Here is a 17,603-nt window from a genome sequence, read left to right as displayed (position 1 = left end):
TCATTAGGATATGTTCCCAAAACCTTTAAACTGGCTGTAGTTAAACCTATCATTAAGAAACCACATCTTGATCCCAAAGACTTAGTAAATTACAGACCAATCTCTAATCTCCCTTTTCTGTCAAAGATACTAGAAAGGTAGTATCCTCACAACTGTATTCCTTTTTAGAAAAAATGGTGTCTGTGAGGATTTCCAATCAGGTTTTAGACCATACCATAGTACTGAGACTGCTCTCATTAGAGTTACTAATGACCTGCTTTTATCATCTGATCGTGGTTTTATCTCGTTATTAGTGCTATTAGATCTTAGTGCAGCATTCGATACTATCGATCACAACATTCTCTTGGATAGACTAGAAAACTATGTTGGCATTAGAGGAAGCTCCTTAGCATGGTTTACATCATATCTATCTGACCGCTATCAGTTTGTAGCACTGAAATGTGGAGGTATCATATCAATCACAAGTGAAATATGGAGTTCCTCAAGGCTCAGTGCTAGGACCGTTACTTTTCAACCTTTACATGTTACCTCTGGGAGATATTATCAGGAGTCATGGTGTTAGCTTTCACTGCTATGCTGATGATACTCAGCTCTATATTTCAGCGCAGCCTGGTGATACACACCAAATTGAGAATCTAACAGAATGGGTAATTGATATAAAAAACTGGATGATGAGTATCTTCCTAATGCTAAATTCTGAAAAAAGGTGCTAATGATTGGGCCTAAAAACCCCACGTTATAATCTAGAACACAGCCTATCACTTGATGGCTGCTCTGTTAATTCTTCATCATCAGTTAGGAACCTAGGTGTGCTGCTTGGCAGCAATCTTTCCTTCGAAAATCATGTTTCTAGCATCTGTAAAACTGGGTTTTCCATCTCAAAAATATATATTACGACCTATGCTTTCAACATCTAATGCAGAAATATTAATTCATGCATTTATGACCTCAAGGTTAGATTATTGCAATGCTTTATTGGGTGGTTGTTCTGCACGCTTAATAAACAAACTTCAGCTAGTCCAAAACGCAGCAGCCAGAGTCCTTACTAGAACTAGGAAGTATGATCACATTAGCCCAGTTCTGTCTACACTGCACTGGCTCCCTATCAAACATCGAATAGATTTTAAAATCTTATTAATTACCTATAAAGCCCTGAATGGTTTAACTCCTCAATACTTGAGCGAGCTCTTATCACATTATAGTCCTGCACGTCCACTGCGTTCTCAAAACTCTGGCCGTTTGATAATACCTAGAATATCAAAATCAACTGCGTTTTTTAGTTGTTCTAAATGGGAGCGCGTGTTTTTTTAAGCCAAGAGCGTGCCGAGCGCCGCTGTGCGTCTTTTTCGTGTTGAGCGCTTCATTCTAGGCGCCGAAGGTGGAGGAATATTCAACTTGGATAAAGCAAATAGAAGTATTGCTTGTCTCCGAGTATTTTTTTTCTTTACTAGATCGATTTTATCAGACTACCTTAATATTGCTGGGAAATATAACGGTCAGATAAAACTTTCATTGGTGATATGTCTGATGTTCCCTATCATAGCAACCACAGCGTTACAACTGATGGGCAAGCACGAAAACAAGACGTGTTCGAATGTAATTCCGTGTTACCTTTTATTGCTAAATTTTTTTGTAGAATAAACTCCTAATTTCGCAACCAGTTCTTTTTTTTAACGTATAATAAAGGCAGCAGAGACAAAACGTCTGTTCTATTAAAATCGTTGCCGTGTTTAGCCGCTTTTATGGGTTAAATTTATTTATCGATTGTAATATCGTACTACGAATAGAAAAGTTTCAAATAATTTTAACTGTTAAGAATGACTTTTGTAATGATGTTTAAAAAGCAAAATGATAAGGATTGTAAAGAATACTAGTTAAAACAGCAACGATAGATGGAGGCGTGTTATACGGCCCTTTAAAGTTAACTGTAACTGAAACTAAAGTTAAAAACTTAAAAAAGTTTATTTATAAAATATTATAAATAACAAATGTTAACTATTCCATTGTCTTATTCGGTGTCTTTCAATTTCCTAATAAATGTCAGACAACCACCAACCCACACACACACACACACACACACACACACACACACACACATCAGGAAGAAGGGGGCCCTCTTTATCTCTGCTCAGACCCTGCACTGTCACAAGAAGGTTAAGGGTTAAAATTTCTGTCTTGTGACGTCAACAGATTTATTTATTTTTTTCTTTTATTGCAGCAGAATTCCGGAAGCTCTGTCACAGCAGCTGTTTTCGTTTGAATTCGTGTTGATTTTAATTTGTTTAAACATAACTGGAATCAGTATAATAGGCTAGCAGTTTTAGCAGCGCGTGACGTTTAACGACGTCTCAATATAATACATAAATGGTCTATAATGCAAGTCTGTCACACGCGACAAACAAATCATGGGCAACGGCATGAATAAGGTAATCAACGTGTTCCTAAAGCGTTTGATTTAATTTACTTGTTTCTCATGTAATGTCAGCGTCCTTATTTTTAAATGTGACATTTAAAGAGAGACGTCTGTAAACAGACTCCGCGCACTGTACACTCAAGTATTACCGTGTCATCGCAGTTATCCTTCATCAGCTTTCAATCTGAGCTATCATTATCTATCATTTTTACTGATCCCTTTATAATAAATAAATAAGCACGTGCGCCATGATGGGTGGTATCAAATTAATAGGCTGGCAATGTACGTTTTCATCAAGCGACAAGCAATGATTTGAGATAAATGGGTCAATATCACTATAAAGTGTCTTTTGGTGTTTCACAATTTCCATAACAAAAAAAAAAAAAGAAAAAGATTTTTAACTTCTTATTTGTTGTTTTAAAGAGACTGTAGGCTTTTGGAAATGCCTATTGGTCAAGCTTTTGCCAAGGAAGACTTAGAATATGAATAATTTTTGAATAAATAATGATGGTATCTGCCTGTTATATCGCTTGCTTTATTTACAAATGGTAGGTTTAGGTTGAGTTAAATTTAGGGTTGGGTTGCGTGCTCATAAATGCGTAAATAATGCAAACAGCTGTGACTTTTTACAATGAAAAATCACACTCCAACACATGGCAAGATCATTACCCAATATATAATTTAATCATGACAATAACATTCCCATTATTTCTCGCTGGCATATTGACACCAAGGGCTTCTTATTTAAAGCAACTGAGGACCCTGCACGTTGAGAAATGATAAATGGGTACCCTACGCATCAAAAAGTCCTTGACCAAGCGGCAATATGTGATGAGTAGGGAGTGAGAATGTGTTGGCCTAGCTTGTCCTCCAACAAAAAAAAAACCTCCCTCTAGCGGGCATAAAAAATGACAATGTCGACATGAAATGACGCATGACTGTTATTGCCAGTGTGTTTTGTTTAAATGCGGTGTGTGGGCTGTTTTAATTACGATTTCACGGTGGTTAAAAATGTACTGGTTGTAATTTGTACGAATGACCACACCTAACCCCACAGCTAAACCTACATGTTACAAAATTCCTGCAAAATCATAAATTATTGCACATTTACATTTTTTGAGGATGTGCTCTCTCAGGGTTCAAAGCCATACATGATCTTATCATTATGTAACACAATCCTCTACAGACTGAGATACACGAGGCCTAGATAATAGTGCAGATAAAACAGTGCAAAACAAAGCAATTGTAGTGTGCGCTTTGATGGGCCGTATTTCAGGACTTTCTGCAAATAACCTATATTGGCTGTAGGACATGTTTCGCAGCCAGCATACCACACCAGAATGCACTAAGGGAAAGTGTGTTTCCTATTAAACTGTGGATACAAGCAGCTGCTGATCCTCATAATGGGTGAAGAAAAACATCAGAAAGCAAATAATAAAAAATAAATATTATAGGGGTGTAACAAGGGCTCAAATTGGGGGAGAGAGGGAAGGTGTCCCCCTGGTCGGAAAAAAATTACAAAAAGCATTCCCTCTTTAAAACCACTATATCCCCTTACCATTCCATTATTTTGTGTATAACGTAAAAAATTGTCATGCACATGAAATGTTAAAATTGTCTACTTAAAGGAACATTTCCCTTTTTGGGGGAAAAAGGCTCATTCTCCAACTTAATAAATTAAGTTTTATAATTTTTGAACATATTCATCCATTTATCAATAGCGCAACATGGTGTTCCTTGAATGAATCTGTTGAAATGGTTTTGAAAATCACAAAAATTGGTCTATTAACCCTTTAGACCTCCCTATATCCACCAGAATATAACTTGGTATATTTACAAACGATGCTGTCATTCCTTTGAATATATTAAAATGCCATATAGCAATACAATTCTTACACCCCCAATTTGAAGGCTATGGATGTAAAAAGTTTTTTCAACATAATTGACTAAATACAGAAATATCACAAATGTCAACCTCAAATTTGCAATGTAAAAAAACTTGAATAAAACACTGAAAATACATACAATTCATTACATAAATTTGTTTGTGAGATACACTTACTTTTATAAACAAATGAAAAAGACAATTTAAAATAATCATTTACATTACTCTAAAATCTGTCATTTATCAGAACTAAAAACGCAGTTCCTGTCCAGAATAATGCAGATGAATGAAGTGCATTTGAATTTGTGGGGTCAAAAAGACAAATACTTTTGATAGTGATTGAAAAATAAAGACCATATCTTTTACTCTTCTGTGAAAAACAACAAACATAAATACATAAAACAACCCTGCTGAAAAAAACAGCCTATAATAATCCCACTAGAAATGGAATCTCTGAATGTGTAATTGTGCTTCTGTTTGTAACAGTGCATTTGTGTGTGTGTGTGTGTGTGTGAAAAGATATGATGAAGCAAATGATTACAATGATAAGAGAGAGCTACGAATAGAATGCAGTAGAGTAGAAGAGAATTGAATGAAAGTCAAATGTCGCGGCTTGTGGCGAGAAACCTCAGGGTCATAGTGTACAGAATGTGATTACATTATAGTAGTCATAGGAAACATTAACTAGCAACCACAAGAAACCTCAGATCTATAGAACATATGTGCAAAGATGTGCGAGTGTTTTTGTTGTAAATGCATTTTAGAACAGAGATGTCAAACTCAATTGTACAAGGGGCCAAAATTCAAAACACACTTTAGGTTGCGGGCCGAACAGGATAAACATTTATTTAACACACTAAAACTAAATGTTTTTGGAACATAAATATGAATAAAAACAGACAGGAATATTATTCTGAAACAAACTTAAACCTTAAATTACTTCTATTTAATTTTTTGCTCTTCATAAAAATATCTTGTTAAATATAACATTCAAATTCCTTTGCTCCTATGTCAATGTATATAAAAAAATAAACTTAAATATCCCAAAAGATTTTGCTCTCCTTAAAAATATCTCCTGTCGAAATTATACAAGTTAGAAGTATGAACATGCTACAAAACCTGGAAATATACATAAAATGTGTGCTTTTCAGCAATAACAATTCAAATCATTCAGTTTTCTTTGCTCTTATGACTCTGATCTGATTATATGCTCTGACCGCAGCCGGATACCTGGCATCTTTTTTTGGCAACAAGTTCGTTTACGTTTGGTGTAAAGTCCTGTGTTTTGTTAATCTTCATCACTGAGAAGAGCTTCTCACACAGATATGTGCTCCCAAACATGCACAAGGTTCGAGCCGCATGAAGACGGAGCTGAGGCAGTGATGTAGGGATGGAGTGAATGAACTGTGCAGGTTCTGCAGTGTCGTCAGTGTCCCATTACACTGCAGCTCAATCAGTTCCATCTGAATCTGCGCAGGTGCAGTTTCAACATCGAAGGCAAATGGGTTGCGAAGCAACTCAAAACTCTTTTTTTGTGCTTCAAAGTCACTAAAACGCTGTGCGAACTCAGCGCATAGTGTGCTCAGTTTGTCGGCAAAGTCCGTTTTGGGGAACACATTTGTACAGTATCAGTCATATCAGTACTTTCATCCACAGCAAGAGAGTAGGCAATAAAGTCTTTGCTTCTTTCACTCAACTGTGCTCTTAGATCAGTGGCCATCTCACAAATTCGATCAGTAACCGTATTTCTACTCAGACTTATATTTGCCAGCATCTGCTTTTTGTCTGGACATAACACGTCGAACACCTTGATCATGCAGCTCTTCAAAAATTCTCCCTCCATAAATGGCCGAGCTGATTTGGCGATCTCCTCTGCCACGATAAAACTTGCTTTCACAGCAGCTTCACTTTGTGATATTGCACAGGTAAAAAACGTCTGCTGGAATGCCAGATTCTTCTTTAACTCTTCTGCTTTCTGTTTCTTCTGCTCTGAATCCAGGTCTTTCAGGTTATCCTTGTGTTTTGTCTCAAAGTGCCGTCTTATATTGAATTCTTTAATTACAGCCACATTAGCTCCACAAATGAGACACACGGGTTTACCGGCAATGTCACTAAACATACAGTATACTCAGCCTCCCATCGGTTATTAAAGGCTCTGTTTTCAGAATCAACTTTTCTCTTCGGCATCATGAGGGGTATCTTCAGCTAACGGCTATCTTCATAATATCTTGTAATAGCTAGACTTAATTGACGCGAGAAGTACGCGGCAAGGCAGCTGAAGCGTTGCATTATGGGATATGTAGTTCTGTGCAGTATTGTGTTATCAGCGCTTCATATCGATGGGCCATGAATAACGATAATGTAAAATGATCTTGCGGGCCAGATATGATTACAAGGCGGGCCGGATGTGGCCCGCGGGCCGTGAGTTTGACACATGTGCATTAGAAGGTGACAATAGTGCAACAGGAGCATGCTGTATGCTTGATCTGGATGTGTAACACCTCTGATATGGTTTGCAAAAATAATTATTTTGCTACCCTTATTTTTTGGGTTTTATTGATTTTGTAAGTGACATGCAAACCAGAGCATAAATTACTGGATGCTCCTCTTCCGTCGCAAGACGGCTCCCAGACCCGCGTCGGAGGCATACTGCTTCCACCTTTTCTTCTGGCCGAATGTGTAAGGGTCCCCTTTGTTGTTTACTCTCTTTTTGAAGTCCTTTTGTTCCTTTGGATATCCCTTCTCAGATTAGTCTTATTGCATTACCGGTTTTTGATTCAGCTCCTAACAAATGAGGCCCCTTCCAACTTGGAAACCCAGTTACTTTGCTTCGGACAGCGGCAGGCGACATTTTTGAGGGTTGGCTGTGAGTCCAGCCCATCGGAGTTTAGCTTTTGCTGTTTCAGAGAGAGGTACCTGCCAATAGCCCTTCGTCAGGTCGAGAGGCGAGATTTACCGGCTCTTCCTAGATGGTCCAGCAACTCATTCACTCTGGCCATTGGATAGCCGTCAAACTCTGAAACTTCATTTAGTCGACAGAAATCATTGCAAAAGTGGAGGGTGCCATCAGGTTTTGGGACCAACACCATGGGGTTGGACCAGGGGCTACAGGACGGTTCGAGCACCCTTAACTTAAGCATCTGTTGTACCTTCTCTTCGTTAGCTTGCCAATGAACCCCTGGGACCCGGTAGGGCCGCTGCCGGACAATGACTCCTGGGGTCTTGCAGAACTCATGCTTGATGACATTGGTCCGCCCGGGGCTAGCAGGCTATCGAATCCGGGCCAATCTTGTTTGAGCAGCACTGGTACTGCCCAATGCTGCCATCAGGTTGACTTGTGTCATGGGTACTTGCTGTGTACGTGCTGTGCACGCAGTTTATGGGAATGAACACCTTGTTTTCGGGACGGGGAGCCAGAATACTCGCCCGCATGAGAGTGAAAGTGCTGCCATAATCCAGGAGGGGTTCGAAAGGGTTTTCTGCTCACGGCTGTCTCTGGTGCTCCAAGGGGTGGTTCCTGGTGGACGATGCAACCTGCAGGTCACGTTCGTGGGGGAAGCGCAGGGTCCTCCAGCACAGAGGGAACTGCCAGCCTGTGTATTGGTCGCTGGGTACCCTCCGGTGTGCTTCGCTCCTGGACCACCCTCCGAAGTGTGGTGAGCTCCTGCTCTGTCTTGCCCTGTCAAGAGGCCAGATGTTCGAAGATCTGCTGCTGGTGGATGCTGACCTCGTTGAGCTGCTGTAGCACTTCTTCTATGGTAGGGGAGGAGCACTACGCCAACCGGTGAACGGGGGTGAAACAGAAAAAAAGTTTGGGGTGAAGAAGAGATTGCTTGCCAGTGTTTTATTCACACTTTTGCCCGCATTCTCCACCAGTGTGAAAACACTTCAAGGAGAGCTCAAATAAATACCCTGGAGGGTGGATTTATTCAATAAACAGAAAATAATACAGGTGGTAGAAAGTGTCCAAAAGGGTGACAGGTGCTGCACTGATCTTTGATCCTGACTTGTCCTCCTGATGCAGTGGGTCTGGGCCATGAAGTGGTGGCTGATCGGTCACACTCTACTGTCTATGGGAAACAAGAAAAGAGAAGTTACTGTCAGCTTGTTTGGAGGCCATGCTCATGCCTCTGGTGTGCCTCGTGCCTTTTCATGCCAGAGGGAAATGAGAAGATCAATCAGCCGGTGATGGGTGTGTCCCATCATCATCATCATCATCATCATCATACAATTTTGGAAAAAAAAAACTTTTCAAGCAATTGAAAAACACAGTAAAACAGCCCACATTCTGCACTATATTCCAAGCCTTCTAAAGCAGAGCATTGTTATATGGTAGGCATTCTGGAAAACTTGATATTAAAGTTTCCTAGAGGTCCCCAAATTAGTTGGGCAATGTTTTGTTTTTAAATATTCTTAACTTTTTAAATATTATGTGAACTCATAAATTATGAAAATCTTTTAATTATTCAGAATAATGCAATGTTTATTTTCTGCCCACTTACTAACATTTAACATACAAGTATAACACAATCTATATGTAACCAGAGGCTCCAGGGGTGGATCTAGAAAATATTTTAGGTTTCAAAGGGGTGGAATGAGGGGTGGCAACACCAAAGCAAGTATCCATGTAAAGTTTCAATATGATGATACGATCATGCAGTCAATACATATATTTCATAAAAACGTAAAAAAGAAGCATGGCTATAACATAACCTATTATAAAACTCACAAATTGTCAACACCAGACGCGAGTGCGCAATCTAAGAAAAGACAAAATAAACCAGTGATATTGTCTACACTGGATGTGGTGTGGTGTGGCACGGTGCAACTTGATGCGATGTAACACAATCCCAATCAGGATGCGGAATGTTATCACTTTTTAAAATCACACAAAACCAACATAGGATAAGGAAAGGTTGTGACATGTGGCCAGTTATGGTGTTTAGATGAGTATTTAACCCATCCAAGTGCACACAGAGAGCAGGGAAAAATGAACAACCACACACCCAGTACAGTGGAAAAGTAGTGGTTGCTCAAGGGTCTCATAGTCATAGTATTGAGAGCACTGTACGTTCACTCCCCCCAATCTGCAATCCCTGCTGGACCTGGGAATCAAAAACCATGACCTTTGGGTTACAGTTCTAATTCTCTGTCTATAAGGCCCTGACTGAAATTTAAAAAAGAGTTCGTTTTTAAAGAACTATTATTGTATTAAAGTAGGATTGTTCATTGTTTGTTCATTATATATGTGCTGTAAATTCAAAATATTGTTTATTTTCTACATAGGTTATTGATGGTCTCTATCTAGGAAATATAAGAGGTAAGAAGCTTTTTTATTTTAAATTCTTTGTTAGTTCAATTAATATGAAAAAAAAATCTTCTTTTAAATATTCTTCAGTATGTCAGATGAATGGTACATCTCTAGAATATTTTTTTTCTGCAAAACTTTTCTGAGCATATTATGTTGGTCAATATTGCAAGCAAAAATGTTAATCTGAATGTGTGCTGATGTTTGGCAGGGTTTATTATAGTGTGATTTATCTGTGCACCAAGGCCTTTACCAGAGCTGGGGAAATTTTTTTTATAAGAGGACACATTTTTAAGATCTGACAAACAAATATTCACTAAAACAGTAACAACCTGTTTTACAACTGAAATAGACCAAGTTTTAACAGAATAGCAAAACTAGATAAATCTGAACTAGTTAAACCTACAGCAATTTAGATGAATTAATTCGACACCAAAACCTATTAGTAAAGTGGATGAAAAGTGCAAAACAAATCACAATACTGAAAACAAAATAAATGTAAAAACAAAACTAATTATACACAATAGAAAGTCTGAAAACAAAATAGCAAACCAGGGGTCAGTAGGGGTCACGAAAGCTGTCTTTCATTCATCCCCCTCACATGAGGTAGTAATTATTGCAGAGGTACAACTTGGTGAGGTGTTCAAGCGTGGCTGGGATGAGGGGGAAGTGGGTACCTGAATTTAACTGTGATGTTGTTAAGAGTCCAGTAATTGATGCATTGTCGCAAGCCTCTGTCCTTCTATGCTACAAAGAAGAAGAAACTAGAAGCAGCAGTGAAGGTTGAAAGTCTCATGTAGTCCTGTTTGAGTGCCCCACTCATATACTCCTCCATGGCCTTACTCTCTGGAAGCAATGGTTAGTAGATTTTTCCACAGGGAACTGGCTCACCCAGATCAAGGTCTATGGCGCAGTCCCATGGCCGATGTAGTGGTAATCAGGCAGCTCTCTTGGGGCAGAAATACATCACTGAAGTGGAAATAGCACGGAGAGATATTCACAGATTGCTTCTCATAAGGGCTTTCTATGTTTTCTAAGGTAATGACAGGAGACATTCTGGGTAGCAGTCCTTACCCCACTTCAGTACTTCTTCCAAGCCCCAAGAGAGGATGGGATGATGCCTTACCAATCACGGGTGCCCTAAGATGACATCTGCGGTGGATCCCTTTAGAGCCAATAAATCAATCTCCTCTTCATGCAGTACTTCAACTCTCAACTGGAAAGGTCCAGCTTGATAACAGACCTGTATCCTGCACAGAGGTTTCCCAGTTATCGAGAGGATTTGGTATTTGGTCTTTTGGTCTGACTTTGGTCTGAGTTGTTGAGATCGAGAGCTTAAGATGACGGCAGAGGGTCCCGTAGATGAAGTTCCCTGTCGAGAAGGGCTGTGACTGAAACAGAAGAATCAGAGGCAGTAAGTGTTACAGTGGTTGTGAGTTGATGTATTCGTTCAAGTGTAGGTTAAATGACATTCGCCACAGGTTTTTTTATGACGTATTGGGGAATGTAATTCTCATATGCCCACTATTTTCACAATACAAGCACAGGCCCCAGGTCAGACTCCTCTGCTGCTCAATATAATCTTCTGGAATCAACTATGGGTTCTGGGTCTGGTTCTAGAGGGCTGAAAATTTGGATGGCAAGGAAGTGCAGGTGAATGGGTTAAAAAAGTAAATAACAGGCTTGCACGTAGGAGGAACAGCGAAGCGACTGTTGTCGACACCACAGTGTCATCGTATGTAGCTCGTTGAGACGAGGTTCTAATCCTTGCCGATACGTTGTCATCAATCAATCAATCAATCATTTTTATTTACATAGCGCTTTTAACAACACAGGTCATCAAAGCACTGTCATCAGTGACTTCTCGTTCCATCTGCTTGCTACTGCAAATGTACAAAATTTAAGTGAGTATTTTTGGATTGTCTGGCTAGCTTGAATAAGTTCATAGAGCTGTTGTCCTGTTGAAGCACTCCCATCTGTATGGCTGAAAACCTGTGAGAGATGAAAGTCTGAATAGGGCACATTGCTGGAGTGGCTTGATTCCAGAGTATCTCGGCCGATGGTAGAGCAATGCCTGACAACAGAGAGATAATATGCAATTTTTGCTTGATCAGAAGGATACAGATGAGGCTGCATGGAGAACAGGGTAGGTATAAGCTTAACTCTATAGAAACTTAACTCAATAGAGTTTTAGCATGAGTTCACTTGGTCAAGAACAAGACCGGACACTGAGGAATCTGTGGTGTGTGCTTAAATGCAGGTCCTTGATGAGGTGATGAGTAAGTCCAGGTGTGGCTAATCAGAATTCGGGTGATTGTGAGCATTGTGGTTGTCTGGTGGGGGAGCTTGGCTGTGGTTGGTCGGTGAAAGAGCCTGGCTGAGCCGTTAAAAGTGTGAAGTTTAGTGAATAAGAAATGTTAAAAAGACCAACATTCCTTTTTTGCCAGGTATGTGGATATATGTTGGATATACTGTAGTTTCTATTATGACTAGAATTGTGTTGGACGTTTGCCCATCGTAAGCAAATCATTTGTAGAGACCTACCAGAAGCAGCAGTTATGATGAACAGCTGATTTGTATGGAGACATCCAATGACCAAACTACATCGGAATTTGGAATTTAAATTTTCGTTGTGTACATTGCTGAGCAAGGTAGCCAATCACAGTCGTACCTGTTGAAATTTCTATTGTAGTTAAAGCAGCAATTTTTAAGTAGTGAAAGAATATTTAAAAGTATGGTTTTCCTTTGGTATACCATGGTATGCCTTTTGTTTCGGGCTGATTGGATTAGCACCTATGATAAATAAATCAAGGCTGGGAAAATTCTGTTGCTGGGTTGAATCCTATACTGCATTTGCTTGAGTTTGTTACCCAAAGTGCTTTGTCTCCATTCCTAAGCACTGCCCTTTATATAAACTACAATGTATCACTGCCTTAGTTACACTTTTGAAGTTCTTAATAGCCTCTTTCACACAGTGATACCAGTAAATTTCTGTAAAATTACTAGAGCAATTTCATGAGACAGTAAATTCAAAACTTCTGTTCACACAGGTAATTCTGTCTTTTTTTCCAGAGAAGCACCATTCACACATCCATTCCATAACACTGGTAATTTCTGTGGCAACATCATTAACTTCTAAACATATAACATTAACATCTAATCATAGTAGGCCTTTGTTTGTGGTCACTTATTTGGTATACATTAAGGTTTCCTTTATAAATGTTTATAAATGACTAATAACTCATTTAAAAATGCATCACAAATCATTGCTAAGCTGTTATAAATACATGAATAAAAGGGTGTTTTTTTATGTAATAACAGTCAAATTTGAACTCACATGTTATAAATGCTTAACAAATATATTCATTAATACTTATTTCACTCAAAACCACATCCCTTATTTATTTCATGAATGCAGCAAATATGTACTATTAAAGCAAGACTGAAGGGTGTTGTATTTTTGATTTTCTCATTTATATCTCATGACTTTTCTTACAAAGTTTCTTATCAGAATCTACTTTATACCTTACCCATGATTCTAAGCAGAAGTTCATGATGCCTATCCACAGCAATGAATAGAAACTGATATATTTTTTTATCGAGATGAAATTATCTTCTTGATTTTTATTTTGGGGGGAAAAGCACAACCTTGACTTGAAGTTAATGATGAAATTTAGAATTCAAATATTACCTATGAACCCTAATGCAATGAACCATTTATTAATGATTTAGAAATGTTAATAGCATGTGAAAATGCATCTTAATGTAATGTGAACACTCATACCATTTATTAATGAATTATAAACATTAATAACTTGTGAAAGATACCTTAATGTATAGTAATTACATGTAAACAATTAATTCATAAATTTAAAACAGATAATAACTTGTGAAATTAAAATTAAAAGTGAATACCTGTGAGCCATTTATTATTGAGGTATAAAAATGATTGACTTGTGAAAGCTAAATTTAGTGTAATGTGAAAACCTGTGAGCTATTTATTAACAAGTAGCCTATTAAACATTAGCAACCAGTCAAAATTGACTTTAATATAAAGCAGACTGTAACGAGGATGCAGAGGCTGAGTTCGAATCCATATGTGGTAGTTTATTAAGGGCTGAGACAACAGTCAAATACAAGAAGACAGGCAGGAGGTCAGTGTAACAATAGAATCTGATCTGATCTGTCGACAAGTACAGAGTGAATCCAAGACGCAAATGTGATTAGGCAGGCAAGGGGTCTAAACCAGAACAATCCAATCCCGCAAACAGAGTAGAGGGGCAAATCCAAGGTCGTGAAATATCATACACAGGAACAGCAATAGTCAGAGTAGATCCGAACGCTCGGTAAGGCCGGTATACTGGCAATACTTTGCATCGTACTCATGGAGGACCTCTGGTTATAAAGGCCTCAAAACAGGAAATGAGGAGAGAAGAAGCAGAGGGTGAGTCAGCTAGTACTCAGGCGAGGGCGAGTGCTGGTTAGGCGTTACACAGACACACTTATTTATTAACTCTTATTTATTATTGTTATCACACACACACACACACACACACACACACACACACACAAAGGCACCTAAATATATATATTTTTTTTTTTCCAATACATTTTATTGGGTTTTTCTCAACATTAGAACAAGACATCTAACCATCTGAACATCACATCAAAACAAAACTCAAGGACAACAAACAAATTTTACAAAAAATAAACTAATTAAAAAAATTAAAAATAATAATAATAATAATAAAATAAAATTAAAACAAATAAAATTAAATAAAATAAAAACAAATAAAATTAAATTAATGAAATTACACATATACACCTACACAGAAAAAGGGTTAATACAGGTTATAGTTATTTACACACAATATCAGCAGCAATTCATAATTTAACCTTGATATTTTATTTAAGTACTATTCTGCTGTCAGATCCACTTGGTTGCAGAAGTGTAGAAAGGGATTCCAAATGCTATAAAAGTCTTTTAACTTCCCTTTGATGATGTATGTCAATTTTTCCAGAGCAAGATTACAGGACATTTCCTTGATCCATTGATTAGAAGAGGGTCTTTGAGTTTCTTTCCATTTTAATGCAGTGATGCGTTTGGCCTGCAGCAAACTAAAATCTATTAGTTTGCGCTTCTTTGTATTCACAACCAGAGTACTTGGCAGTGATGAACCATACCATTTCTAGTCTATTTTGATACATGAACATATTGAACTTCTTTATATTACAAAGAAACAATAATTTGTGTATATATATATATATATAAATAGTATTGAACTACTTTAACACAAGGATTGAACACAGCAACAATACACAAGGTAGTTATACTGCATCAACAAGGTCTCTCCCAGACAAAGATTTGAAAGAAGACTGGGCTTTCATACCTCCAACGTGGGAACAAGGCCAAGCAACTCAAGTATGTGCGCAAACATAGGAACTGGAGTACAGAAAGCAGTTTGTTGATCGAAGGGGTTGGAGAGCGGTACAATAATGAGTGTCTGCAGTGAAGCATTGTGGAGGTTCCTTAAACGTTTGGGGCTGTATTTCTGCAAATCGAGTTGGAGATTTGGTCAGGATTAATGGTGTTCTAAATGCTGAGAAATACAGGCAGACACTTATCCATCATGCAATACCATCAAATTTATTCTGCAGCATGACAACGAACCAAAACAGCAAAAGTCATTAAAAACTATCTTCAATTTAAAAAAGAAGTACTGGAAGTGATGGTGTGGCCCCCACAGAACCCTGATCCCAATATCATTGAGTTAGTCTGAGATTACATGAAGAGACAGAAGGATGTGAGAAAGCCTACATCCACAGAAGATATGTGGTTAGTTCTCCAAGATGTTTGGATCAACCTACCAGCCGAGTTACTTGAAAAACTGTGTGCAAGTATACCTAGAAGAATTACTGCTGTTTTAAAGGCAAAGGGTGGTCACACCAAATATCGATTTGATTTAGATTTCTCTTTTGTTCATATATAAAATTTTTGAAAGAATTCTTTATTTACAGTATTTTTTTCACAATTGCCTAAAACTTTTGCACAGTACTGTATATGTACAATACTTGCATTGCTTCGTTGGTGGGGGTTCAGATGCAGTCTCGGATTAAAATTTTGATGGTTCCAAGGTTTTGGACTTGCACTCACGTTCTTCTGGTTTGAAGGGTGATGATGGACTCTAAAGATGTTCTGACTCATGATGATTGAGAGTTTCTTCCCAGGTAGAGAGATCTGCTGAGATCCAAGGATCTTTGGTTGAATGGAAAATCTTAATTTAAGGGTTACAGAGGTGCTCAAATACCCATCTACTCAGTACCCCACAGAACAGCAGCTGGGCTGTTCCCAGAAGTAGTGAGATGTGGAAGACACCAAAGGATAAAATATGACTGAGGCGGAGCACTGGGGCAAGGACTTTTAAAGCCTGTAAAGATCACAACTCTTGTGGGTCAAAGATCCATTGATGTCTTGAACTTTTGGTTGGAAAGTTTTATGACTCTTTGTCTTTAAGCATGGTGATTTGCATAAACACTGATATTAACTAGTGATCTTTCATAAACAAACATAGAACAATATGCAATACCAAAGACAATACACAACAACATCAATATGCTCCATGACTTGAAGGATATGTGTGTTCATTCAAAGAAAGGTTTTGTTAAAGAAAGTCCATTATTGAGGAAATTGTGAATTTCTAAAGTCAGTTGTTCTTTACACATGCCATTAAGCAATAAACTTGTGCTATCAGATGGGTTGCCTTGGAACCCAGAGGCCTGTAACTGGAAGTTACACTTTAGTGGCCCTTTTGGTTGGGTGAAGGGAGCATTTAAGATTATTTGTTAAATATAACAAATAGTTGGTGCCTGATTGGCTCAAATGTTACATAATATCCATCCATTCATCCATCCATTTGCTACCACTTATCTGGGGCCGGGTCACGGGGGGAACAGTCTAAGCAGGGTCGCCCAGACTTCCCTCTCCCCAGACACTTCCTCCAGCTCTTCCGGGGGAACACTGAGGCGTTCCCAGGCCAGCCAAGAGACATAGTCCCTCCAGCGTGTACTAGGTCTTCCCCGGGCCTCCACCTGGTGGAACATACCCGGAACACCTCCATTGGGAGGCATCCGGGAGGCCCGAGCCACCTCAGGTGGCCTCTCTCGGGTCTACTCCGAGCTCCTCCCGAGTGACTGAACTTCTCACCCTATCTCTAATGGAGCGCCCAGCCACCCTACGGAGGAAACTCATTTCGGCCGTTTGTATCCAGGATCTCATTCTTTCATGATAGACATGCAGCCGGAGATCAGATGATACAACCACAAAGTCGATTATCGACCACCGCTCTAGGGTGTCCTGGTGCCATGTGTACTGGTGGACACCCTTATGCTTGAACATGGTGTTCGTTATGGACAGACGTTGACTAGCACAGAATTCCAACAACAGAACACCCCTCTGGTTTAGATCGGGGGGGCTGTTTCTCCCAATCAGGCCCCTTCAGGTGTCGCTAGCATCACCAACGTGAGCGGTGAAGTTCCCCAGCAGGACACTAGAGTCCCTAGTTGGAGCACTTTCCAGCGCCTCTCCCAAGGACTCCAAAAAGGCCGGGTACTAATATTACTAATATTAAGACTAATATTAGTGTAGATGTCATTCTTTTTACGATGTCACAAGTACATTGTGTTTTATGAGTAGTGTTCCCGGTTCTTGCTGATCTAATTAATACAGCCTAAAAATCCTTTAATGGATTTGAATAATAAAAGTGTGTTGGCTGGAAAAGGATCTGCTGCCTGCAGTCGGTTTTGATATTCTAGGTATTATCAAACAGACAACGTTTTGAGAACGCAGCGGACGTGCAGAACTATAATGTGATAAGAGATAAAATGTGACTTCATAGTTCTAGTAAGGACTCTAGCTGCTGTGTTTTGGACTAGCTGAAGTTTGTTTTTCAAGCATGCAGAACAACCACCCAATAAAGCATTACAATAATCTAACCTAG

General features: G+C 38.9%; 1 protein-coding gene across 3 annotated transcripts in view; it reads left to right on the top strand.

Moving 5' to 3' along the window:
- Positions 1-2,189: 2,189 nt before the first annotated feature.
- The window catches only part of dusp22a (dual specificity phosphatase 22a), a 90,049-nt gene continuing 74,635 nt past the window's right edge, over positions 2,190-17,603 (top strand). For 2 of the 3 annotated variants that reach the window (XM_043265019.1, XM_043265017.1), the window contains exons 1-2: positions 2,190-2,426; positions 9,585-9,618. In XM_043265019.1, coding sequence (XP_043120954.1) covers positions 2,406-2,426; positions 9,585-9,618 — 55 coding nt within the window. In that variant the 5' untranslated portion in view covers positions 2,190-2,405. The remainder of the gene's footprint in view (positions 2,427-9,584; positions 9,619-17,603) is intronic. The other variant, XM_043265018.1, reaches the window with a different exon arrangement.

The sequence above is a fragment of the Puntigrus tetrazona genome, chromosome 18 (assembly GCF_018831695.1).
Source record: "Puntigrus tetrazona isolate hp1 chromosome 18, ASM1883169v1, whole genome shotgun sequence".
Classification (NCBI taxonomy): Eukaryota; Metazoa; Chordata; class Actinopteri; order Cypriniformes; family Cyprinidae; genus Puntigrus; species Puntigrus tetrazona.
Note: the sequence above shows the minus strand (reverse complement) of the source record. Positions and strands in the feature narration are given on the sequence as shown.